This window comes from Spermophilus citellus, assembly GCF_964194105.1.
Source record: "Spermophilus citellus genome assembly, chromosome: 15".
Classification (NCBI taxonomy): domain Eukaryota; kingdom Metazoa; phylum Chordata; class Mammalia; order Rodentia; family Sciuridae; genus Spermophilus; species Spermophilus citellus.
Window position 1 is genome coordinate 69522268 of NC_138195.1, and position 20016 is coordinate 69542283.

The window sequence follows — 20016 nt, forward strand, 5'->3', positions numbered from 1 at the left end:
AACTTTTAGACTTTGTCAAGTATACGTATTAACATTTCACCAGTGATGTCTAGTTTGTACATTCCAGAAACAGAATGTAAAACTTCCAGTCAAGTAAAAGGAAGAAAAGAATAAAGACAACTCAATCAATTTAATACCAATCAGAAATGAAGGGAAAAAGCAGCAGAGGAAAATAAATGTATGGTAAGTAGCACATAATTTAATGATACAAACAAATCCAAATACAGCAGTAACCACAATAAATATAAAAATACTAAAACTCACCAGTTAAAAGATAGATTCTCACATTGGATAAGATAACAAAATCCAGCTATATGCTGTTTACAAGAGACACACCTAAAACATAACGACATAGAAAAGTTGAAAGTAAAAGGATGGGAAGATACACCAAGAAAAAAAGCAGAGAAATCTGTCACAGCTATATTATCATCGGGCAAAATAGATCTTGAGTCAAAAAACACGTTTAGGGATAAAGAATATTACCATAAAACAGGAGGAATTCTCCAGGGAAATGTAACAATCCTGAGCCTGAGTGCTCTTAATGATACAGGCCCAAAATATACAAATAAATAAAAAAAAATACAAGTCAACAAATACATGGTCACAGTGGGAAATTCTAACACACCTGTCTCAATAATTGATAACTCAAGAAGACAAAAATTAGAAGAATACAGATGAACTACACAATTCATAAGCCTGAATTAATGAATATATAGAGAAACCTGCATCCAACAAATAGAGAATATATATTCAATCTTTTAAAGCACACAGAACATTTACAGAAAAGGACAATGTATATAGGTAGGCCACAAAACAATTTCAAAAAAAACTTAAGAATCCATATAGCACTTATTTTCTGACTACAATACATTCACATTGGAAAACCACAATAAAAAAGGTAGACCCTCAAAACCCACTGAACCAGAACATTTAATGATTCATAAGTCAAAGACATTATTATGAGAATATTGTTAAAAAAAGTAAAACTGAACACCAGTAAACAAAATACATTTCAAAACTTCTGAGAAATAATTAAAGCAGAACTTAGAATAAAACTGAGAATCCATTTGAAAAAACTGAAAGTTAATGAGTTAAAAGTATTTAACTCTTCCAGGAGTTAGAAAAGAAACCAATGAGTAAATTCAAAGAAAGTAGAAAGAAGAAATTAATAAAAGCAAATATAAGTAACATCCGAAAGAAAGAAAGCAAGAATCAACAAAATCAAAACCTAAAGCTAGTTCTCGGAAAAAACAAATAAAATAAGACAGATCTGTCAAAATTGATTCAGGAAAAGAGAAGGCACAAATAAATACTATTAGGAATGAAAAAGGGGCATACAGATTGGTAGGTGCTATGAAAGAATTCTATAAATAGTTTTATGCCTCCAAATTTGAAATATCTGATAAATGGACAATTTTCCAAAACAAAACAATTGCTAAAATTGACTTAAAAAGAAACAAATAACAGACCTAAACTCAATATAGAAATTAAATCAGTAGGTTAAGTGTTACCACAAAAACAAACAAGCAAAACCCAAACCACAAATCCCACCAGACCAAAATGGTAAGTTCCACCAGACCTATAAAGAGATAGATAATACTTATCTTACACAAAATGCTCCAAAATACAGAAAATGAAGATGTGTTCAATTCATTTTAAAGCTAGGAGAATCATTATACAAAAACAAACCCAAATCCCCAAATAAAAACAGACAAAACCTGATGGAAGAAAGAAAAATTATAAATGGATCTCATTCATTTAAAAAAAAAGGTACTAATTCTAAAGGAATTTATCAGCAAACTCAATGGAGAAATTTATTACAGTGAACCTACTACGTCATGATCAAGTGGGTTCAACCCAGGAACACAAAGAAAATTCAGTAGTAGAAAATCTATGAATATAATTCACCACATTAACAACTTTAAAATGAACAATCATATATTTATCTAAGTAAAAAGAAGTTTTTAGTTTTAACAGTCATTCACAATAAAAGCTCTTGGCAAGGAAAGAACAGAAGGAAACTTCATTAACCGATTAATATTAAATATAACAAATGGGACTAGGACTATTCAAAGTTAGGGACAAGAGTGCCTGTTGCTATCTTTCTTTTCTAGACTGTATAGGAAGTCACAGCTTAAAAAACTATAAGAAATGAAAGGTATGCAGCTAATAAACAAAAAACCCAAGACTGTCCTTATTCAAAGATAATATGATTGCTCCATGGGAAATTCAAGAGACTACTAGGAGTAATAGCATTTTCAGCATGAATACTAAATAATAAATCAACAGCAAATCTATACAAAAGCAGCAATCAGAAAACCTGTCTTTAAAAAAGAGCATACTTATGACAGAAAAAACACCCAAAAGACATATAGGAATAAATCTAACAAATGTGTGAGAATTTTAAGAAAATTGTGATAATTTTTGAAACATATTTATCGTAAATGGAGAAATATAATAACACTCAAGATCATAAATACTGTAATTCTCTCCAAACTGATGCATGCATTCAATGCATTGCCAATAAAAAATCCCAACACAGTATTTTATAGAACTGGAGCTGATTCTTAAATTTATATGGATGAATAAAGGGCCCTGAATAGTCCAGAACAATTTTAGAAATAGTTAACAGTTCAGAGGAATAGCTAAAGAGAGACTGACTCACTCTCCCCGATAGTAAGACTTAACATAAAAGCTACAGTAGCTAAAACAAGGTAATACTGGGAAAAAGGCCAGTGTAAAATAAAATGGAGTATAATACTGTTTTTATAGCTTCAAAGAGGTAAATAAGCTGTTTATTGTTACATACTAGAAATAAAAGATAGACCAAAAAAACCAAAATCAAAAAACAGGAACAAAACAGAGATCTTAGCAACACAACAAATTACATATAGTATCTTGTTATATGATATATATGCATTAGAAATAAGTAGAATAAATAATGAATGATTGGCCTGTCACTTGGAAAAAGACTCGAATTTCTATGTCACATTAAACACTAAAATAAATTCCATGGCTAAATTCGAAAAGCAGAAATTTTAAAACTTTTAGAATAGAAATTACTTTGCGGTAGGGAAAGATAGGAATGCCACAAACCATAATGGAAAAGAGTGATCAATTTGATTATGTGAAAGCTAAAATATATATGTATGTCAAAGATATCAGAGTTCAAAGTCAAGCAACAAATTAAGAGAAGATATTTTGATGCATAAATTTAGAAAAGAATTAGTACTAAAAAGATATAAAGAACCCTTAAAAACCTGTTCAAAAAAATAATAAAATAACGGGGTAAGGACACTAAAAGGCAATTCATATGGGAAAAGAAAAAGGAAACCTGAATGACCAATAAATGATATTCAACTTTACTAATAATCAGGGAGATTAAAATTGAACTTATGTGGTACACCAAGACTACCATTAAATTGACGTAAATGTTTAAAAGTCTGATAGCTCTAAGAGTTGAGGTGGATTTGCAGAATGAGGAACAAGTATGGAAGGATAGAACTTGGAATTCAGCATTATTGAAGAGAGGATAAAATAAAAGAATCACTTCAGAGAGCAATTTGGCAGTGTGTAAATTTTGAAAATATGTACAACCTATGATGAAACAATTCTACTTCGAGATATGTTTTTCTAGTACAGTGCTTCTCAGACTATCTGTGGGAAAATGCCTTTGTGTGTGTGTTTGAAGAACCAATATAAATTATAATATAATTATAATTATAAACTATAATAAAAATGAACTACTAAAAAAATTTAAAAACTAAACATAAAAACATAAACTCCATCTTTTACTATTAATTCAATGTATGAGAGATCATACTGGGCACAATAGCACACACCTGTAATCCTAGTGGCTCAGGAAGCTGAGGCAGGAGGACCACAAGTTCAAAGCCAAACTCACCAACTTAGTGATGCTCTGTCTCAAAAAATAAAAAAATGGGCTGGGAATGTGGCTCAGTGGTTAACTGCCTTTGGTTCAATCCCCAGTAAAGAGAAAACAAAAAATTACTGTGTTAAAATGCTATAAGAACTTCTAAACTCACTCTGATCTGAATATTTAGGCTTATCTTATTGTGGCTCAGAAAATAATAGCTGGTGATAGGACACTGTCCCACCCCACATGCTGAATAGCCCTGCTCTAGGCAAATTCTTGCACACAAGTAAAAGAAGACATAAAAAGGACATTATTGCAGTAGGGTCTGTAATAAGGATAAACCATAAACTATGCAAATTCTTTATCAGTAATTCATCAGAAAAAAATCTGAGGTTCACTCAGAATGAAATTACCCATCAGTTAAAAATGAACCAAATGAACATGTATCAATATGAATAAATTTCAATGGTCAGAAAAAGGCCAGTGAAAAATAAAAGGGAATATAATACTGTTTTTGTAGCTTCAAAGAGGTAAATAAGCTGTTAATTGTTACATACTAGAAATAAAAGTTTAAAAATATGGATAAAAAGAACGTATACATCTACTTCAGAACAGAAGCTGCTTTAAGAAGAAGGTTCAAAAAATAAGACTAGGGAAGGGGACAAAGTAGGCTTCAAAGACATATAGTTTTTGTGTGGTTTTTTTCCCCTTTAAAGAAAATATCTCAAGGAAATGTGGCAAAATCCTTTTTTTTTCTTTTTTAAAGATAGTACTGGAGATTAAACTATACCCCCAGTCCTTTTTATTTTATGAGACAGGGTTTCACTAAGTTACCCAGGCTGACTCAAACTTATAATATTCCTGCCTCAGCCTCCCAAGTCACTGAGATTACAGGTGTGCATCACTACACCTAGCTAAAATATGGTAAAATTTTAAGACTTCCTATGTATTCTTTGTACATTCATATATATATATACTTAAAAAAAAGAAGTCTTTAAACTCAGCATCAACTGTAGACGAAAAAGGCAATCTAATATACAGTATCCTACAATATAATTCAAAATGAGCTGTAAGTAATCCTATTGTACTTTCACAGATGGCAGTTATCTATACAAATAAAACTTGGCGCATGATAACAGCAAGGACACATACTCTAACTTGAGATTTGGCCAAAAAACTTCCTTATTCTTAAATTGAATAAATGAAAATTCTACTCCAGAGATTAAAGCTGCCCATAAACTCTAGCCCTTCTCACTACACTTGAGAAAGACAACAGCAGCAGTCAACAACATGATGGAGAGCCAAGACACTTCATTAAGTACCAGCTTCACCTTCTTTCAAAGGCTTCAGGACATCTGAATGCATAATAAAGTTTCCAGAATTCTCCACTACAGATGATACCATCTTATTTGAGTTCTCTCAATATCCAACTTGAGACCAACAAAGAACAAGACAACTCATAGCACAGATTCTTAGAGACATTCATTTCAGAAATAAGTCAAAGTACCTATAATGGCCTTTTTCCTCTCCGTCTCAGCTTCTTTCTCCACAACCTTTTGTTTCTGTGCAGCTATAAGAAGTTTAGTCTTCTCAGCCTCCCTTCAAAGCAAAACATTATAAAAATTTTTATTTTGCAGTGCTGGGAATTAAACTCAGGGACTTGTGCATGCTAGGAAAGCACTCTCACACTGATCTTTATCCCTAGCCCTGGAAATGATTCTCTTATGATGTGGTCATAGTAATTTTGACCATGAGTTTGAGAGCATTTTTCAGTAAGGATATTTGGGTCCATTAGGGTATGTTCGGGTATTTACTTAAAATGAATGTGAGGTTGAAAGATGGAATGATTTGCCCAAAGTCACCCAGAGATAAGAAAAACAAAAATTAGAATATTAGAACTCAGCCTATTTTTTTCCTTCTAACTGTGCCATGTACAGGGCTGTGATCTGAAAGGAAGTACATAAAAGCTTTCCTTCTGTTAGGCCTTCTGCTAGCCCACACAGCATCATAATCAATCAGAAAAAGGCACCAGTCTCTGGGCAAATGTGGTTCCTCAGACACAAATAGCAAGCAGATGGTACTAGATTTGAGCCTCTGTCCTCCTCAGGTGGGCACCCGGGTACAGTGTGCTATTTGATAGGTAAAAGGTATAGCCAGGTGGCAGTTATTAGGCAGTAAACTGTGGCTCAAGGTAAGGAAAACTTTTCTAAGAATTCGAGTTTCAAATAATGGAAATGCTAGCCTATTGCTAAGCATGTACAAGTAGCCTCTGTAGGACCACATGATAGAAATGGTATTACAAAAAGATTACTATTAGGTAAGAGGTTAGACTATATAATCCCAACGCAGTTTTTAATTCTGGAATTTCCATTGTTTAAAAAATTAAGAAAGACCCAGGATTATCTGTAAAGCATTTACACCAAGACATGTTCCCTCAAGGTTCCCCTTCTCCTCATGCCAACACTGATAAAGACACGATGTTCTGAAAATTGAGTTATTTTTTAAAAATATCTTTATTTTATTTTATGTGGTGCTGAGGATCAAACCCAGTGTCTTATGCATGCTAGGCGAGCGCCACAACCTCTGAGCCACAACCCCAGCTCAAAATTGAGTTATTTGAAGACAAAAAGTATACAATATTTGGATCTGAGGACACAGTTAAGGGGTAGAGTGTAGTTTAGCATAAGAGAAACCCTGGGTTTCTCACACACACACACACACACAAAAGAAATAAGTAGATATATAAATAAATAAAATAAAAAGAAAATACATTTATCTTTCAATCACAAGAAATAATCATATTTAAAGCCTAATAATTTAGGCTTTAAATTTAATTTAAAGCTCCAAATAATCATATTTGGAGCCTTCAGTAAACTTTTTTTTTTTTTCTCCTACATGTGGTTCAAACCTATGATCTATCCAGCCTGGTAACCTTAAAAGTATTTATTTTTAACAACAAAAAAGAAGGAAAATAAAATTCTATATGACAAAGGATACAGACTTAGAAATAAAAAGAACTCAAAAGTAGCATTATTATTCCTTTGATCACCTGTATTTATACATCTGCTGTATTATTAACTTTTATAGTTATTTTTTCCCTAGCATTTAATATTTTTCCTAATGGTCAAATTCTCTAAAGACCATTGTTTTTTTCTCTTCAGGATCTATCATCTGAAAATACTGTCATTCCAAATGCAGTAAGTGTTCCCATTAAAAGGAACCCTCTAAAATCTTTAGAAACTAATTTCATATCAAGTAACTTCTCATTCCAAGACAATCCTGGGAACATAAAAGACTAGGGAAGCCTTGTCAATTCAAGCAAAGCTTCCCCAGAGATAAACTGAAAAGATTCAGGTCTAATTTTAGATACACAGTCACATACAATGGAAAAACCAAACTTCATATTAACTAGGTGTCTATTCTTTTCTTATTATTACAATAAGATAACAAAATATGGGTACTGTCTTCACCTTAATAGCTAGGACTTTCATTCCTGTTATAATATATAAATCAAGATATTATTCATATGCAGATTACAGCTCCTTAGGTTTTCACCAAGAGTTCCACAGCAAATTGCATCTTTAGTAACTAAGACTGCTTCTGAAATGTCCATACACAAAGAGAAAACTAGAAAGAGTCTAGTTGGAATTAAGACATGAGAACTGGCAATATTACTAAGATAAATGTATGGGTAATAGACAGTTACCCAACCCAACTCTATTATGTCATGTATTTCATCTGGACTGTTGTATGAGTAAGTAGACAGCTCTAAATAGAAATATTAGGATCCCATGCTTGTTACTCACATTAACTCAAAATTTCTTCTTATGGCTTCTGGTATTTTAGGTTTTGTAACACGCACAGCCTAAAAAATAAAAGTAAACAAACAAAGGTATATTTAAAAAATAAATGTTCACACTGAATCTTCTATCGAAGAGCTCCCCAATTCATCAATTCATACTAATAAAACAACTATAACATAGCTGCCTACTAAGGTGCAGAGATCCTACTGGAAAAGCTATTTCTCATGCGATCACACCAAGAATCAAAAAACTACTAACTACAGGAGAAAAACCACTGTACCCACTAGATAAATAAACTCCTTAAGGGAAAAGGTTCCCCTTAACAGATGTTCACAAAGTTGTTTAGTTGGTTAGTTTTGCTTTTCTTTTCAAACTTTCAAACCAAAGAAACAGAAGGAAGGCAAAGTTACAAGACTAAAATTATACGAATTAGAAACAGTCAAAAACAAACTAAAAACTGAGGTCAGTCTATACAATTTAATACAGTGTCTAATAAGCCAGTTACTTATTATCACTTCCTAAAACTGCAATCACTCAGTACTAGCTATAAATACACAGCCCAATAGCTGAGGGATAACAGCAATTCACAGCTTATATTCTTTCTTCTTGGAACCTCAGAACAAAGTCTACCAGTCTTTGTGGACCTTGTTTCCTAGACACTTGGTTTCTCTAATCAGAGTATACTCTGACATAATTATCTACATGAAAAGTGCTATTTTGTTTTTTTGAAGGCTGACTTTATACACTAAGGACTTAATCTCTCAAAAGCTTCCTATTTGCTTTTAAACACAAGTATTTTAAAAGAAGGCTTCAAACACTTTTAAGGAAATCAGAATTTCCTATACAAAGCATAGTCAGTCAAATCTGTAATTTTGAGGACTCTCATAACTAATGATAAGAATTATAATAGAACACTATAAGAATCTAGTGCTGTGAGGAAAAACCCCATCACACACTGAAGGTAAGGCATGTGAGTTCTTAAGGACATTCAGTGGAGATATTTAGAAGATAAAAATTCAGAACCAGAATTTTTGAGATGCTAGATTTCATTATGTGACTTCCAGGCATACAGATGACCTCCAATACAGACAAGAATGATTCAGAGGGAAGCACTGTCACACTGCTTTAAATTCAGAGACTGATTGGTCACATATCTTTTTAGCCACATAACAAAAAGCATAAAATAGGACTGTCTTGAATAACACACCACATGCTTGCCAATCCTGGGAAACCTCACACATTTTCAAATATGTGAAAATATAAATACTTGCTATAGCAGATACCATGAGTAAGTTGTATAAGAAATTTGAGAAAACAACAACCAAAACACCCCCTACCTCGCACCATAAACACATACAGTGAGTGGAGACAAAAAGGTGATGAAATGAAATATACATGTTGAAACTGACCCCTGGATTATAAACAAATTTTAAGCCAAAAAGTCAGAATATAATAGTCACTCCATTAAATAACAGGAAAAAATGCCAAGGATGATCATTTTCACCATTCTAATTTTTCCAGAGAAGTTTTTCAAGAAGAAAAATGGGGTTATAAATATAGCAAAAGGAAAAATTAAAATAGTGATATGAGTACTGTGGTGATGGTAGTGAATAACAAAGCAAAATTGCTGTCATGGAATTTAAAATTTTAAAGAGACAATAACTACAAAAAGCAAATAAGTAAGAGAATTTTACATAATTATGAGTGCTATATGAAGAATTAAAACAGGATGACTTTGGGACTTTACTCGGTTGTGGAAGAGGAAAACAAGATTTTTATCTTGGTGTAATTATATAACTGAAAAATCTACAAAAATTAACCCCCAAAATTATTAGAGATGGTGAGTTCAACAAAATTGCAGATATAGGATAAATCCACCAATCAACTGTGTTCCTATGTTCTCTTTCTAAAACAATTTTTTAAAAGAGAGACTACAAATTGATTAGCATTAAAATTCATTACATCTGTTAATTTAACCTAAGATATGAGTTTCTCTATCATGCTAAGCGAAGTTAGCCAATCCCCAAACACCAAAGGCCAAATGTTCTCTCTGATAAGTGCATGTTGATCCATAATGGGGGGAGGCAATAGGAAAAATGGAGGAACTTTGATTGGGCAAGGTGGATGGAGGGAAGTAGAGGGAGTAGGGGGGGCAGGAAAGATGGTGGAATGGTGTGATGCTGCACTGTGTACAGAGAAATTAAAAGTTGTGCTGCAATTGTATACAACGAATCAAAATGCATTCTGCTGTCATATATACATAATTAAAATAAATAAATAAAAATTTAAAAAAGATATCGAGTTTCTCAGCCAGGTGGGTGTGGGGCATACTTCTATATTCTAAATCTCAACAACTCTGGAGGCTGAGGCAGGAGAATCGAAAGTTCAAGGCCAGCTTCAGCAACTTATAGAGGCCCTAAGTGACTTAGTAAGACTATGTCTCAAAAGTTAAAAAAAAAATTATAGCAGCTCAATTTACAATAGCTAAGCTATGGAACCAACCTAGGTGCCCTTCAAAAAATGAATATAAAAGAAAATGGTATATATACAAAATGGAATATTACTCAGTCATAAAGAATGAAATTCTGGTGTTTGCCGGTAAACATATGGAACTAGAGACTATCATGTTAAATGAAATAAGCCAATCCCCAAAAACCAAAGGCTGAATGTTCTCTCTGATATGCAGACGATAACACACAATAAGTGGGAGGGGGGATAGGAGTTCATTGGATTAGACAAAGGGGAATGAAGGGAAGGGAGGAAAGATAGAAATAGGAAAGATAGAATGAATCGAACATAACTTTCCTATGTTCATATATGAATACCCAACTAGTCTAACTTCACATTATGTACAACCACAAGAACAGGAAGTTATACTTCATGTATGTATGATATGTCAAAATATACTCTACTGTCATGTATATCTGAAAAGAACAAAACAATAAAAAGGACTGGGGATGTGACTCAGTGGTTAAGTGCCATTGGGTTCAACCTCCAGTACCAAAAAAAAAAAAAAAAAAGAAGCATTTCTCCCCAACGCAGAAATTCTAAAAGAAACAAAAAGGATAAATATCTTGCCTTGATATGATCAAGTAAAGCCATAGACTACAATCCTATAACTTAAATGCTAATTTAGATACCTGATCTAGCTTGAAATTATAAAAAATGAAAACTCATCTGACGAAAATATCAAAGCCTTTGTTTCTAAGTAGATGATACATCTTACTAGATTTTAAAATTGAGTAAAAAGTTGAATTACCACAACCACATGGTAATGTGTTAAAAATGAAGGTTGATGGGGCTAGGGTTGTGGCTCAGTGGTAGAGCACCTGCCTAGTGTGAAGCACTGGGTTTGTTTCTCAGCACCATATGTAAATAAATAAATAAAATAAAGGACTATCAATGTCTTAAGAAAAAATTTAAAAAAAGGTTGAAAAATAGACCTGAAGTTCTAAAAATGTATTCCAACTAACTACTGTAAGAAATTATTTTAAAAGAAGACAAAAGCAACTAAAACAATGGAGACCTTGTTTTCCACTTTAAGAATGCATTACAAAGCTACATGTTTTTCATTCAATAACTTTTTATAAAGACAAAAATATAAACAAATTTAAAAGATTGTTCTTGCTATCTATAGAATATGACGTTAGATAAGGGAAAAAGTGAAATTAGGCAAAAGAAGAAAGGCTACTGGTTCAGGCAAGAAATGGTGTCTTGGTTTAAGGAGGGGCAGAAAAAACAGAGGAGCAGGTGGTCTTACATGGATTTTGATGGTAGAATCAACAGAACATGGGAACTCATTAGATGTTAAGGGCAATGGATTATCAAAGACGACTCCCACACTTCTAGAGTAGTCCTACAGGAAGGAGCTACATTAGTCAACAAGAAAGAAAAAAACAGAAGAGATGTAGATTTGATGTAAAAAAAAAAAAAAGACCAAACAAGGGCTTCATAACTAATAAAAGAATAGGAATAGATCTATAAACAGAATGAAGTTCAGGAAAAGATACCTGTATATAATGGAATTTAGCATATAATACAAATATCACTCAAAGAAGGGAGAACATGGAAGGATAAATTAGTAATTACTGTTGCCACCCCCACTAGTCTGAAGTGGAAATGGACCCCTATCTCATAACTGACACCAAAATAGATTCCAGACAAATTAAAGTTTGAAATCTAAGAATATAATTGTAAAATTAGATAAAAATTTTGAAATTTCTGATGCAATTTAAATGTCAATACTTTTAAAGTGGTGAAAGGTATCAAGCATGCCAGCTCAGTAAGACTCCATTAAGAAAACCACTAAATCACTATGTAAAAGTTTAAAACTTCAAAATTTCAGGGGAAAAAAAGTGAAATGGCAAAAACAAAACAAGAAAAGAAAAAAAGGAAAAAAAAATCCCCAAACAAACAAAAAACAAACAAAAAAATCCCCAAAACATGGGAAAAAGTACATTTTTAAAAAAGATTCAGGGCTAGGGATATAGCTTAGTGGTAGAGCACTTGCCTAGCATGTATGAGGCCCTTGGTTCAATCCCCAGCACCACAAAACAAAAACCATACACCAAAAAGAGCTACAGCAGAAATGGTGGCACATGCCTATAATTAATTCAGCTACTTAAGAGCCTGAAGCAGGAGGAGCACAAGTTTGAGGTCAGCTGGGACAGCTTAGCAAGACCTTGTATTAAAATAAAAAATAAAAAGGATTGGGGATGTAGCTTAGTGGTATAATGCTTACTCAACATGTCTAAGGCCCTGGGTTCAATCTCCATTAATTCAAAACAGAAAAAAACAAAATCCCATAAAAATAGTGTATTTGAATCAATTAGAAAAATGTAACTAAAAAAATGAGCAAAAACAATAAATAATTCACAAATGAAAGGCAAGTGGACAATACATACCCTAGGGCATTCAACCTCAATAATTAATACAAACTATTATGTAAATCTTCCCCAAAGCATCTGTTAATTATTTGGGTCTAAACACAAAAACAAATAGAAACTATAGCCCATCAATACGGATGACGAGAGTGGGAACGGCTAAAACTTATCTGAAAAACAACTGGCAATACGTGTCAAGCTCCCAAACAGGGCACACACTTTGACTCATCAATTCCACTTTTAAAAATTTATTATAAGGGGGCTGGGGCTGTGGCTCAGTGGCAGAGTACTTGCCTAGCATGTGTGGGGCACTGGGTTCGATTCTCAGCACCATGTATTAATAAAAAAAATGGAGGTCCACTGACAACTAAAAAAAAATATTTTAAAAAAATATTAAAAAATCTATCATAATGGGGGTACTTTAACAGATGTATACATAAGCACAGTCATTGCAACATGCATATAATAGTAAAACTGAAACTATAGAAATTCATTATATATAAACATTAAAAGTGATGATGAAGTAAATCTATTGTATTAAGAAGCATCTGCAACAACAAACTGTTATCTCTGCATAGTTAAGATTACTGGTGAGTTTCATTTTACAGTTCATCCTTTTCCTAAAACCTTTTTCCTATAATACACGTATGTATAAAAATGTGTGCATAAAAAATCCAGTATATACAGAACTACTACAAACAGTAAGAAAGTGATAAATATAACAGAAAAATAGGCATTGACAGAAGAGAGTATAAAAATACCAGAAGATGCTCAACCTCATTAATAACCAAGGAAATGCAAACTGAAGAGAGAGAAATAATTTCACATCTATCCATATGACAAAACAAGAATGTTTGATTGGTTCCAATAATGGTGAGGTCATAGGGAAACAAGTATTTGCATAAATTGCTGACAGGAACATGGATTTGTACACTTTGTTAAGACAATCTGTATGTATAAGGACATATGGTCGTTACTACTTGTTAATACAAAAAAAAAAAAAAAAAAAAAAAACAAAAAAAAAAACTGGAAGAAGTTGGGTGAGGTGATGCATGTCTGTAATCCCAGTGGCTGGGGAGGCTGAAGCAGGAGGATTAGGAGTTCAAAGTTAGCCTCAGCAATATAGTGAGGCTCTGAGAAACTCAGTGAGACCCTGTCTCTAAAAATATAAAAAGGAATGAGGATGTAGCTCAGCGGTTAAGCATACCTGGGTTCAAGCCTCAGTAACAACAACAAAAAGGAACAGAGAAATGGCTAAGTAATATAGAGCAAGGAATTCTAGGCAGCTATGAAAGAAATGATAGTAACAATCTGGTCAAAACCTAAGTATCTCTGACATTCACATTTAAAACTATCTTTAAAATCAAAAAGCTATTCCAAGTTACAATGGACTAGAAACCAAGAATATTGCGCAAAGTTACCTTTCAAATGACCTCTTAACTTTGGTGGTTCACCAAAGCAGGTAATTTACCTGCTATGTCATTTGGGGAATGAGGCCACAGAGAAACCCTGCCCTTCCAGTCTTGCTTGTGAGAAGCACACACATGATCACTTATGCACACTCTCCATAGCAATCTTTAACTGCAGTAATGTTCATCACAACAATCAACAACTCTCCTAGAGCCTCTGAGAAAGCAAAATAGAGAAGCCACATTACCACTTCTCAGATAATCTAGATCCATAGCAATGGCTTTTAAATGTTACTGACCAAAGACAGAGTAAGAAACACATTTTGCATTGACACCCAATATAATCACCCACTCCTAGACACATAAAATGAAAATTTCCCAGAATACTTAACTTGCCATGTGATATTTATTTCCCTCTGACTTCTTTTCCTATTCTTATTTAAAATGATCCAATAAAATTGATTTTTATAATAACCCACTAATGGTTTTAAACCCACCAGCTAAAAACACAATGACTCAGAAAACTAGGTGTGTAAATTCTCACCACCCTATCTCCCAATGCCACCACTACTACCACCACTAAATTCTTGGCTAACTTGCTTTACTTTAGAACATCCCACTCACTTGAATTACCTTTCCACTCTTTTGCTCCATATAATTCAAATTAAAATTTGCTAACCTACCTAAAAAAATTAATTATTATAGTATTAGGCATTCTTTATTGAATGTCCTCTCAACTATTATAGCAATGACTGTCCAATGAATTCATCAAATAAACTTTGTGACATCTTTTTTTGTCTACAATTGTTGTTCAAATCTTAGACTTGAATCTTTTAACACATAATCTCACTGAGGGTAAGGATTACTCTTACACTGATAATTATAATTACTGTACACATGGCAGAAATATGAATTTTGTTTCCTTGTAAACAAAATATGAATTTGATAAATAGATAAATATGAATTTTGTTTCCTCAGCTTCTTAGTTCCCTTTAAGAATCATGAAAGAATGCCACCCATGGTAAGCTACAACAGAATGAAAGGTATTCTATAAATCACCAAGGCACTTCATTTAAATAACTGCTTTATAAATAATCAGTTGAAAGGGGGAGTAAACTCAAAGCTCTCAAAACTCCCAGAGAACTTCCCTGGAAAAGAGCTTACCTGTATAGTGAGACCTGGGGCCATGATATTTAAATCTTTCTGTAGTGCTTGCTTCAGGTTTTCATCTATTTGATCTGTTTTTGAAGCCAAGAACAAAAGATCTCATGATGCTCAATTTTTTTTGCATTGTATTAATAGCAAAACCAGAGTATGAGACCTAAATTTTCCACAGTATTATTCTTTCACAAAAAATACTTTTCCTTTTGCACAAAAGTGAAAGAAATTAGTAAATTAAGGAAGATGACAAGCAAATAATCTAAGTTTACCCCCAAATTAAATTTACCCAATAAAATCATTTATATTAATATTGGATAAACTTATTTATTGGATAATAAACAACTATATCCTGTCAGTTTTAATACCAAATCTCAATACATGGGGGTTTACCTCGGGGAGCCCACAAACACAATTCTAAATTTCCTCAATTTATCTATTAAGATAGCAACAAAGTGAGTTTCTAGTAAGATACCATAGTAAAAACAGAATATACAGCTGGGTATGATGGTGCATGCTTGTAATCCCAGCTACTTAGAAGTTAAGTCAGAAGGATTTCAAGTTCAAAGACAGCCTCAGCAAATTAGTGAGGCCTTAAGCAACTTAGTGAGACTGTCTCAATCAAAATAAAAAATAAAAAGGGCTGGGGATGTGGCTCAGTGGTTAAGTGACCCTGGGTTCAATACCCTGTACCAAAAAAAAAAAAAGCAAACAAATAAACAAAAAACCCAGGATACATAGTATGTGAATTAAGTTTTTCTGATCTCTACCAAGTTATATGTGAAATTTTAACTTAAGATAAAAAAGTTTTTAAAGAAACTGCTCTATTATAAATTAGAAAAAATGCTCAAATAACATATGGTTTACTAATGACAGTATCAATAAATGAATTAAAAAAAATTTCTGACTATTTTCATATTTAAAACAAATCACTTACCAAATAATTCAATGTAAACTTCTTGAAGCGTATGGGCACTGCAAAATTGATTCAGCTCATGGTGGATTTTATTGAAGATTAAGGTCTTGTCATAATCTGCAGTGTAGTTCCTCACGATATCAAACACTGAAGGAAAGGTACGACCATGTTTGTTTCACACAACAATAACCCAGGTATCTTCAAATCCACCAGGATAAGTTACAGGGATTATTATTATACATGAGGAAAAGTGCAAACAAAATAGTAAAAACAAAACACAACTCACATACCTTGATGGGTTTATAGGGCTCAATTTTCTGGATATTCTTACATTCAAAACACTAATAGGCAAAACCCAAATTCTATACTTAGGAAAGCATACATTATTTTGGAAGTAATAGGTAAGTGTCAAAGTTTTCAGGTAAGGGCATGACACAGATTTGTACTTTGGCAGCATTGTGAAGATGAATTGAAAAGCAGGAAAACTATAAGATGATTATTAGAAAAAGTTTAGCCAAGAGGTAAAGAAAGACTGAATTAATTAAGGAATAATGAGAATAAAAGCAGATAGCAGCTACAAAAGATCATTTTTAAAAAAGCAGTTTACAAAGATTGTAAAAAAAGACATGGGCCTAAGCCAGAAACAATGGTGCATGCCCATAATACCAGCTATTCAGGAGGCTGATGCAGGAGAATCTCAGGTTCAAGGATAGCCTGAACAACTAGTGAGACCTTGTCTCAAAAAACAAACAAACAAACAAACAAACAAAAAACCCCCAACTGACCAACTAAACAAAAACACTAGGCTAAAAGAGAATTACTATACTAGACTAATTACTATACTAGACTCAATGTCAGGCAATTTACATACAATAGTCCTTAATCCTCACCAACAAACAAAAACAAAAAAACACCACCACCAAAAAGCCAAACAAACAAACCCCAAACCAAAACCCAAAATCATCTAATTTCTCAAAGTAGGAAGTCAAGAACCAGAGAATTTCAGAAATATCCCCAAAAGTACATAATATACCACGCCAGAATCTATGTTCTACCAACTAAACAAGTAAAACAGGCTGCTTTTTGTGCCTGGCTTCAGACACAAAGACTTGCCCCACTGGCCTTCTCATGTATGATATTAGACGCAACTGGATTCCAGACCACAAGTGATGGATAGGCCACCAATATATAACTGCTGACTAAATCATGTGGCTTGATCATTTTCCAAATGAATTGGCGATCTAAGTTTCCTATTTAGCCGTGACTAGAGCTAACTTCTTCCTTTTTTCTTTTTGTATGTGTGTGTACTAGAGATATTTTTTTTTGTGGTAATAGGGTACCAGGGCCTCATCCATGTTCAGCAAGCACTGAGCTACACACCCAGCTCTTTTTATTTTGGACAGGATCTCACTAAAGTTGCCTAGAATGGCTTTGAACTTGTGATCCTTGTGACTCAGCTTCCTGAGTAGCTAGGATTACAGGTAATACTGTGCTCAACTTTTTTTTTTTTTCCAATCATAATCCATTCCAATGATTTTTGACCAGGTAAAGTACAGTCATCCCTTTCGTATCCACAAGGGATTGGTTTCAAGACATCAAAGTGATATCAAAATTTATACATGTATATAAAAAGGTGTACTATTGGCATATAAATTATGCATATCCTTCTATCCATTTTAAATCAGGTCTAGATGACTCGCAACATCTAATACAATGTAAGTGCTTTGTAAATAGTTGTTACACTAAATTGTTTAGAGAAACAAAGTCTGTATGTTTAGTATATACATAATTTTTTCCCAAATAATTTTAATCTGTGGTTCATTCAATCTGTGAGATACAGAGGGCCAACTGGATGTACAAAGACTAGGAAAATACTTAATCTTTAAAAAAAAATATGACTCAAATCCATTTGACATGATACATTTGCTATTCTCTGAAACCTTTTCACTATTTGTACCTGTATCAGTGATGTGAAATTTGTCCTAATCAGAATCTCACATTCTAATCTCTCTCTCTCTAGTCTGTATTAAGTCTTCTCAAGTAAAATAAAAACTCCTTGGTGGCAAAAGCTATAACTTCACCTTTTTAAACTGTTCTTGCCAAACATATATCTTCTACATACTAGGCATGCAAATTTTATTGTCATCATTAAAGACAAAATGTTCTATCTTTTTTTCAGGACTTGCAATTAAGTTTCTGAATTAAACATTACCTACTCTATCTGAAAGTTTTCATCTTTTACCAGGAAAATGCTTTCCCCTACATCAAGAACTTTGTGGTTGCTTTCCAAGTTATAGCAAATCTCAACTAGAAAAGATTTCTCTAAGATGACAAATCAATGTGACTCAAGGAAATGATCAGTTATAGGCTTTTATCATAAAAGGAAATTACCTCCTATCCTCATTGGATACAATGCTATGTCCCTGTTCTAGAAATAATCAATGACCATCTTGTACTTAGAAACACTAAGCTCAGAGACAAGTAAATCACGGAGTTGCAGAAAATCAATTCTGTCCGTAATCTGTGACATACACACACACACACACACACACACACACACACATATTTTTTGCAGGGTGTGTGGGGGTGCCCACTGGGGACTGAATCCAGGGATGCTATAACACTAAGCCTCATTCCAAGTCCTTTAATTTTTAAATTTTTATTTCTACTTTTTCTACTTTTCTTAGAGCCTTACTAAATTGCTGATGCTGTCCTTGTTTTTAGGATGCTCCTGCCTCAGCCTCTGGAGCCACTGGGATTATAGGTGATGTGTATCACTATGCCTAGCCTAAGACTCTGTTCTATAGTAATGGAAAATATTCAATGATTAATCCTTTATATTTATCAGTAATCAATAAGGTTATAAAACTTTAACAATGCCTTCCTATTCCTCAGGAAATATCTCAGTTATAATACTCTGGTTATAACTATAAAAATGACAGGTAGTTAACATACCTGCATAAGGAGCCAACATGTTAACCACTTCTATTCGGTCAATATAGATCATGACCCCACCACTAAAAATCAAAGAAATGAGACAAATGTGAGCCAGTAAACAGAATCCATAAAGAAGAGTTACAGACAGACCTAGACAGAACTTGACAATCAAATACATTAACTTAAAATATGGAGAATATGGTCCCTATTTAAAAGTATCTCTGTCCTTTTATATATGTCAAAAGCTTCTTTGTAGGCTTATAATGATATTACTTTAGATCATTTAAAATAGGTGATTTAAAAAATACCTTGAACTTGACATTCTTCTTTTAATACACTTCAATGTAGTGAGTATTCTCTAGAAATAATTTGGTCCTCGCTTGCCTTTCTTTCCCTAAACTTCTTTAGGGCAGCAATTTTCAAATTGAAGTCTTCAGACCAGAAGCATCAGCACTACCCAGGAACTTTTGTTAGAAAAGCTTACCTTGTTCCACAAGGCATATTTTTAACTTCATCAGTTTGTAGTGTTGTCAGGGGAGAAAAAAGGCCTCTCCAGACTTACTGAATCAGAAACTCTAAATTAGATGGCATTTAGTACTACAAATAAGATGATGAGATGAATTAATTTTAAACTATCTTTTCATTGAGCATCTACTCTGGGTCAAGTGCTGAAATAAGTACTTCGTTTATACTAATTCTAATCCTTATATTAACTGCTTTTGCCTGATTTTTACAAATGAGGAAACTAAGTTTAGAAAAGTCAATAAAGACATATGGGGCAGGGTAAGAGGAGGATACTCACTGTACTTTTTGCTCAATTTTGCTATGAACCTAATACTGTTCTAAAAAAATAAAGTCTACCTTAAAAAGAATCATTAAAGCAGATGTAGTAACACTGATATACAGTTAATTATAATGGTTCTGAAAAATCTACCTTTTTCAATAGCACCCTATTGGTTCCTAAGATGGAAAGCTCCTATTTGGAGATAGATCTTTTCTCAAATAATGCTTATGTCAGAAATCCCTCTGGGTT

The 20016-nt window shown here is 33.2% G+C and overlaps 1 protein-coding gene across 6 annotated transcripts in view; it reads right to left on the reverse strand.

Moving 5' to 3' along the window:
* Positions 1-20016, reverse strand: part of ERLIN1 (ER lipid raft associated 1) — a 90428-nt gene that overhangs the window by 64277 nt on the left and 6135 nt on the right. For all 6 annotated transcript variants that reach the window (XM_081267577.1, XM_081267573.1, XM_081267574.1 and 3 more), the window contains exons 5-9: positions 19002-19063; positions 16068-16193; positions 15137-15210; positions 7684-7742; positions 5385-5476 (exon numbers count right to left, since the gene is read on the reverse strand). In XM_081267577.1, coding sequence (XP_081123703.1) covers positions 5385-5476; positions 7684-7742; positions 15137-15210; positions 16068-16193; positions 19002-19063 — 413 coding nt within the window. The remainder of the gene's footprint in view (positions 1-5384; positions 5477-7683; positions 7743-15136; positions 15211-16067; positions 16194-19001; positions 19064-20016) is intronic.